Source organism: Octopus bimaculoides, chromosome 4, assembly GCF_046866305.1.
Source record: "Octopus bimaculoides isolate indiv1 chromosome 4, ASM4686630v1, whole genome shotgun sequence".
NCBI classification, from domain to species: Eukaryota; Metazoa; Mollusca; class Cephalopoda; order Octopoda; family Octopodidae; genus Octopus; species Octopus bimaculoides.
The window spans coordinates 26,281,083-26,289,404 of record NC_142931.1 but is presented as its reverse complement, the minus strand read 5'-3'; the positions used below and the strand labels follow the sequence as shown (position 1 = coordinate 26,289,404).

Sequence of the window (8,322 nt, the reverse complement as noted above, 5' to 3'; positions counted from 1 at the left end):
AAGCATTTACTAACAAAAAATTATGCTATTAAAATAAATTATCATTTACATGCCCTTTTTAAAATCACTGTGGATAAATCCTAGCAATGACTTGAGGCTCTCCAATACCTGTGTGATCGATATGAGTTAAGTCTGATTTGAACATCTGTGAGAATTTATGGTGGGGAAGGATTAAAAAATGTTAATCGAAAATTTTCTTTTTCTGTTTTGCATAATTGTACGAGGACCAGTGTGTAGAACACATTCGCAAAAAAATTTATGAAAATATCAAAAAAGCCAAAAAGTTATGATCCGTTATGTTTCGACCCAGAATCCACAATAGGCTATGCGTCCGCACGAATATTTTTAACTTTTTGAATTTGGATTTCAAAATTTATTTTGAAATTATAAACAGAAATAAATGACAGATTTGGACTGTCCGCATTTTAAAAAGACAATTTTTGAAAAAGAGTGGAAATTTTAAAACTTTTAAATTCTCCCCATGATAATGGGGAGAATTTAAGAGTTTAAAAAAGTTCTAAAAGATTTTTTGGTATAATCGTATGAATTCTCGTGTGTAGAACACAAATTCCCAAAATTTTCTGAAAACTCCAACTAACAGAAATGATATGAGGGGTTATATGAGATACTTAATCCAGAATTCCGCCATGAAATTTATGTGCAGGTGAGGAATACAGCTGCCATTTCTAGCATGTTAGCGACAGCAGTACAAAAACATGCTTTTACACATAACACGAATCTAGTTACTAGTTACTTAAGCTGTTTGACCCCAGATCAATCTCTAATTTTTCAAGCATAGTGAGCTTCTGGCCACATTAGGTAATATGTCTTTTAAAGAAAAAGAACGGTGGAAATTTTGGTCTTAAAGAAAAAAATGGCGAGATGGTTACGTTTAGAACGCAGCATAGTTAAGGATGGCAAGCTCTTTGTTTCAGACGCTACACAACGCTCGCTTCGCTTTCGCTTCATGCTTGATGAGGTTGGGGGTCATCCCAGGTTAGTGGTCCCAGAGACGTCATCATGCGTAGAGCCGACTAGGTCCATCAGTGCTTACCAGCGATCCCGTACCAGCTCCTCGGCATCCTTCAAGGTGACGTTGAACCACCGGAGATCTACCTCAATCACGTCCAGCCATCTGGTGCGTAGCTTGTCACGCGGCCTCTTCCAGCCCGCAGTTGCTGCGTCGAATGAGAGTAAAGCCATGGTAAGATGATCCAACAAGAGACGGAGGACATGTCTGTGCCAGCGCGTGAGACGAATAGCTATGAGGTGGGAGGCCGAGGAGTACCTAATTTTATGAGTATTGAAGTGTCAATATTTATAAAATTACTAGATATACCAACGAGTAAAAAGGAAACAAAAAGATGGATTTCAACAAAAGTAGTAGACTCTGTGCTTGCTCCAACGCGGAAGATTGGTAGTGACGTTTGATATTTTACCGTGTTGAGAATAAACAACACCTATACTTCCACGTGTGAGAGTTAGCGCACCACTTTTGCTGTGTTTTCTACCAAATTTTATTGATCAAATTAATTTTTTCCCCTAAGAAAATTTTAAGATTACGATAACGTATCAATATTTATAAAATTTATGGTTGTGGTTGTCCCTAACTTCTCACACGATAAAGTTTTAACATTGATATCTGTGAATATTTTGCTGTAAGTTGATAAAATTAGCAGATTATTCCACAGGAAAATATCAATATTCATAAAATTAATAGTTATACCAACGAGAAAAAGAAATAGTGGGAGTTAATTTGATCTTGTGCGTTGCTACGCAATATTTACTGTCATAAAAGAATACTGGATTTTCAGGGACTAATAAAGATTCCCTGAATTTTTGCAGAAACTAGAATTTTAGTTATGAATTAGCGTGGATTTAGTGTGTGTGTGTTTTATCAGCTGGATCGGGTGCTTACGCACTATTTTCCGTTCTCGTATAAACGCCCACTGTTAATAAACTACCGGTTTAAAGAATTGTAGCAAGCTCGAATATCCATTTAAAGCTTTTCATACTTTAAATAGTTATTTATATAGTTATGAAAGATTTAAGGCAAGTTTTTAATAGTGAAGCAGACGAAAACTAAAAGATTTGGGAGGTAGAAAAAGGGTGAGTGGACTTCATCGGGAGATAACTCTTATATGACTGGTTATTTAAAATAAAATAAAAAGTCGTCGAAATATGGCAGTCCCAAAAGGAGAAAGCATCAGTTCTCAAATACAGAGTCGAAAACCACCTAAGAAACTGCCCACACAGAGGAAAGCAAGTAATGCCAGTGGCAAGATGCCTGTTTTAGCTCAACCAATACATGTCGGACATTTTCTACTTATGGTTGTCATGAAGCTGTGTCGCAAAGTTTTGCTCATGGATATCTCTGTTAAAATCGGTATCTATGTCGTTGGTGTCTTTGTTGCTTCTGTGATAGCTGATTTGTTTGTTGTACCACCAATGTATTTCTCTCGGAGGGATAATTTATTAAACCTCTTCTTCGTTAATTTCGGTTGGATATGGACTGTAGTGATGTTATCCGTTTTTATATCGCTAACGAGTTACGTATACACTGGGTGTAATGTGAATTTGGTTAAAAAGCATTTATTGCGCTTAGCTATTGCCACCTTTTGGTGGTACGTTTGTACAACCGCTTTTGATCATATTGCTCAGACGACAGGTATCTGTACTGAAATTAAGCTGACTACTAGGCATAAATGCAAACAAGCCGGTAGAGTTTGGCTTGCATTTGATGTATCCGGCCATGTGTTTTTACTGACGCATAACTTGTTAACCATCGTAGAAGAATGTCGGGTTTTCAAAGACTGGAGAAGATTACGCGAACTTTTACAGAATCCTGATGTTCAACAGATGCGGAAAGTAAGTTCTGAGGAAGTTAATTTATCTAAGGATGCCAACGAAAAGTTAACCCCTTATATTAAGGCGGCCATCATTATGTTGACTTTGTTTACACTTGTTTGGGAATTTATGTTGCTAATCACCAGTGTATACCGGTTCCATTCTCTTGCCGAGAAAGTTGCCGCATCGATGGTGTCTGTGATATGTTGGTTTATTAGTTACCGTGTCATTTATCCAACTTATTCGTATACTATTCCTTATCCTGGACAAACTCCCTTTCGTTACATGACCTAAGATATTTTCTGTTGTTATATCAATCTTTAATAATAGACCTTAAGGCAAATAAATGGGAATCAGACGTGTATATTGTACCTTGGACTCGTCCCTTCAGCCTTTCCCAACAAAAACTTGATACCGCTTTCTGTAGTGAAAAAAAAAAAAATTATTTTCTAAGTCTGTTTCGTTTACAAAGTTCAGTCTATTTCCAAAAGGTACTGACTGTGAAACTAAAATACAACTGAAACAAAATGAAATATTAAATTCAACTAAACTTTATTGGCGATCCTTCATATTTATTTAATTACTTTAAATGTCCGTGTGAAACCGAAAAGCCATGACTAAAATAAGGCATATTACGTATGCAAAATCAAAAGAAAATACAAACAAATCTGAAACAGTGTCGTTAAATTATTTTAAACACAAAATTTTCTTCAACAATTCAGTTGTCCAAGATATGTATATTTAATAATGTTTTTGAAAGGGAATAACTACAGTTTAGTGCCCCCAACTTTGTTTCTTCCTCACTTTTTTAATAGTGTATATATTTTTTTAAGATTTTGCAGAGGTACGCTTATGAAAATATCATTGCGATAAAAGAAGTACATACTTTTTTTTCGACCATTCAATAACTAATACAGGATCGTTGCACAGCATACTGATGTAAGAAACGACGTTTATTGCACTACTTTCGATATGTATTATTTATAGTAGGTTAAACACAAATTCGAAATGTTATTGCCATGCTTCCAATTTTGATGTTGATAATAAACCAAGATAATGTCAGACTTTTTTTCTCTTTGGTTATAATCGTATGGCTTTCTTTCGTTTCTAACTAATTTTTTTTTTTAAATTCAATTTTAATTTCCGTCAACAATATTGTAATCTATACTTTCAAAATGTACCCCTGTAAAATTGTGTTATGACAAAGTTGTAGAGGGTGCACTAAACTGTAATTATACTTTGGAAGTAAACAAGGTTAGTATTTGATCCAATATAGTAATGACTCCGGATTGCTGTTATTTAACCCTACATCAGATCTGACCATATTTCCGTTCGTGTTTTCTTTTGTGCTTACTTATGGTTATGATATTTAAAAAAATCGCCCTTCCTGTTTAAGCCTGAAACTTTCAGGTGTATGGGACACGTTTCCTTTTGTTTGTTTTTTTATTATTTTGTTTTTTTTTGTTCAGTCGAAATTTTCTCTATATCAACAGGTTCAAGATGTTTTGAAACCATTTACCTTATTTTCTTTTCTCTAAATTCTAAGATTTCCAACCGACTTAATTCTACAGGAATAAATATAATTATATTTACTACATAATTTTTTTTTTTTTTTTTTAATGAAGCAAACATATTTTCTTTTTTAAAATGCCATCTTCCTAAATATAAAATGACCTAAGCAATTTAATTTATATTCTGCCCTTAGGTAGAGATTTCAATCAATCAGTAATTAAATCTCCTTATAAAATCATATCTCTGATTCTGTTATCTAAGAGTTGAATCAAATGTATTTGACCAAAGAGATGACATAAACTAAACAAAATTTAGTGTCATAGTCATGTGAATGTACAACACTATGCTCACAGCAACAATTCATTGTAACAACATTCACACGGTCATGCATGCTTGCACCTAGTTCACACTGGCCATTGTCTACACTCTAATGTTTTATTAAATATAGTTTTGTTTATGGTTATGGTTAAAATAAATTTTGACCACTGGCAGGAGTAGCAGCCTTCATAACATTAAGTACTCCTTCATTAAGAGGTAGAGAAATCTAGCTAGAGAAATTAGAATTGTTGCATGTCTATATTTTAAGAACTTGTTATTGGTTATTCAATGAAGGCACACGGCCTAGTGGTTAGGATGTTGTGATCATGATTTTAATTCCCAGGTTGAGTGCATTGTCTTCTTGAGCAAAACACTTCATTTCACATTGCTCCAGTCCACCCAGCTGTAAGTGAGTAACCCTGTCACAGACTGACATCCCATTCAGTGGAAATGTTGTGATCTGAGTTACTTATATGCTATGGAAACTAGGTGATCAGCCCTATGAGTCCAAGAACTCAAGACAATACTTGCTTTGTTGGTTATCTTCAGTAGATAGAAAGGAAAGAATGTGGTGGAGTCAAGTATTTAATACAGGAATTTGGAAAAGAAAAGACAGTATTGAGAAATGAGAAGTAGAGAAATTGGTTCATAAGATGAGGATGGCATAACAGCGTAGGAGAAATCATTTTAGTAACAAGTGAGGCAGCAGAGAAAAGACATTGACTGATTGACACCGAACTTGTTTATTAGATACTCAACCATAATACATTATTGATTCTAAAATCTCAGACCTGGAATGGAACTCCACAGAAATATTTTGTTTTCTAAAGGATGATATTTCAGTTAAATTCAGTTGACAAAGCAAAACCTCAATTGCAAGTACGAACCTGCTTCTTTGATACAGTATTACTCAAATCAAAGTTAAATAATCTAAATCAGTTTGTTTCAACTTCTATATGGCTTGGTAAAGTTTTTACTAGATTCTTATAAATCTAAAATATCCTTTTAATTTCATATGTGTGTAATCACAATAATAGAAAATTTTGACAATATGATGGCGGTAGATTGGCAGAATCATAAGAGCATTGGACAAAATGCCATCTCTTTACATTCTGAGTTCAAATCCCATTAAGGTTGACTTTTCCTTTCACCCTTCTGGGGTCAATAAAGTACTAGTCAAGTACTCTATTTAAGCAAGTGTTTCCCACTCCTATACTACAGTTTCTTGTTTTGTGCCTAATTAGAAACTATTAAAAGGCTGATGGATTAGCATAATTATTAGAGCATCAAACAAAATGAATTGTGATCTTTGTTCTGAGTTCATATTCTGCTGAGGTCAGGTTTGCCTGTCTTAGATTGATAAAATAAAGGGCTAATTAAAACAGACCAGCCTCCTCCCCCAAATTACTGGTCTTCTGCCTAACTATGAAATTATTATTATTCTGTTCAGAGTCATTAAACATTTATGCAACTGAATATTTTAGATACAAAAGAAAATTAATTCGAAACTATTTACTCTTAAAATTAGGGAATTTTTTTTTTTTTAAATACAAAATAAGGTTTAATAATTCCATACTTTCAGAGACAGTAAATAAATAAGTTCTAAGATTAATTCAGTCCATTATACCCCTTCCTTGAAATTATGCCCTTATATTAAAAGTTTTTTTAAAATTATCTATATACCAATTGAAATCAATAGAATGCATGATTTTTTTTTCCATATGATAACCCCTTTTTTCCCCATTGTTGATTATCCCTTTCACTGCCCACTTTAAATTACTGTGACTTTTTTTTCCATTTACATGCAAGCAGATGTGTCAACAGATTTATCTAAATAGTATGGGATAGGCAACAGCAAATTAAAAATACATATAAACAACTATAAATCAAATTAGCTACATTGAGAAGGAATGAAGAAGAAACAGACAACTCCATTGTAGAAAAACCATTCAGATATTTAATAGCACGTGAAGCTGTTGAGATTTAAAAGTATTTCATGAGGTATCAAAATTTACATTGAACAACTGCAGCCAAGTCACTGGCAGAGTTCTATGCCAGACAATTACAACTTCAAAGAAGCATTCATATGGTTTGGTCAGATTTAAGAATGCTTCACCTCTCAGATTTGACTACATGGGGTCAAGTCACATAGAGAGGTGCTATATTGCAAATCAATCAAGCCATCACTGTTATGGAGATAAAATACAACTATTTAGCTGATGATGAAATAGCAAGCAAGAAACCTGACTTTGTCTCAATTTGTCTTATTAAAGAGTAGATATTTTTCTCCTTCTATGATGCAATCAGAGGCATGACCTGGTTCTAAAGTTAGGGGGAGTGAGCACATGAAAAGAAAAAGGTGCCGTGATACATACCAAACAATTTTTAACTAATTTCTCTTGTATTACATGAAATATTTCATTAGTTATACATAATTGTATTCTACTTTCACTAATATCATATTTCAGTAACAATGTCATTGTGTACAAAGCTTACACCTACTGATGTAGATAACTAAAGAGTCAAAAATCAATTGCTGAAAAGGCACCAATTTTGAAAAATGTGCTTGGTGGGAGTGGTCACTCCCCCTTGCTCTCCTAATAGCTACAACACTGGTTACAATGATTGGCATTTGGAAAAAAACCTCTAAGTGTTTGGTTTCAGATTTTCCCTCTCTTCAATGTGTCATAATTAGATTTATCATTGGAAGTGTGGTATGGTTTTCATTGTTGCTTCACCTATTTCAATTTGTTCACTACCCTACTTACAAACATTATTATAAAAGTTAGCCCTTGGCTCAAGGTGTGGTTAGTGGTTAAATATTATAAGCCACTAACATTTACCTTATACTCTGAGTTACCTGAAAATCTGACATCGTGTTAACTTTAGTATGGTTATCATTAAGGAGGTCGCCTAAATTTATTTATTTGATTGAATTCATCCCATGCTGACATTGAAAAACAGGTGTAAAATTGTTTTTAAAAATTCTCTGGAAATTATAAAAGCTCATAAATTAAAATATACAAAAAGTTCTATTTTCATTTTTGTTTCACTTTAAGTGACCTTTATTTTAAAAAAAAAATTATTTTTCTCTTAGACTTGTATTCTTTTTTCTCATTTCTTTTCATTACAACAACCATTTTCTTGTTTGTTTGTTTTTTTTCCATCTTGGTAGGGGGAAGATCAATATTTATGTTGTGTGTTTTAACTGAAATTTTTTTGCTCCAAATGATGAAAATTAAACAAAATATCTCAAAAAAGACTATTTTATATATTGTTTTTGAAATTGTTAATATTCTCATCATTTTCACTTCCATTTAATAATATTAACACAAAAAAAAGAAAAAATCTTAAATTGTTGATTAAACATTTAAATCTATAACTTTATATTAATAAATTAATGAACACTGATATTCATTATTTTTGTGTATGTGTGTGTTGTTTTTCAAAAAAAGTTCTTTTGTTTTCTTTATCTGCTTGCTTCTTTCATGTATCAGATTTGCAATCAATTTAATAATCGATAGTTTATTAATATTCCTCGATGACAATAATACCAAATGCACCCAGTAGGTTATGTCTTGTAACATTTAGTTGCATCAAGACAGCAAGCTGGCAGAATCATTAGCATATCAGGACAAAATGCTT

General features: G+C 33.1%; 1 protein-coding gene across 1 annotated transcript; it reads left to right on the top strand.

Moving 5' to 3' along the window:
• The first annotated feature begins 532 nt into the window (after window positions 1–532).
• Window positions 533–8,097, top strand: LOC106883368 (acyl-coenzyme A diphosphatase FITM2). The gene has a single exon (XM_052966992.2). The coding sequence runs from the start codon at window positions 2,182–2,184 to the stop codon at window positions 3,139–3,141; it is 960 nt and encodes a 319-aa protein (XP_052822952.1). The 5' UTR covers window positions 533–2,181; the 3' UTR covers window positions 3,142–8,097.
• Window positions 8,098–8,322: the final 225 nt, after the last annotated feature.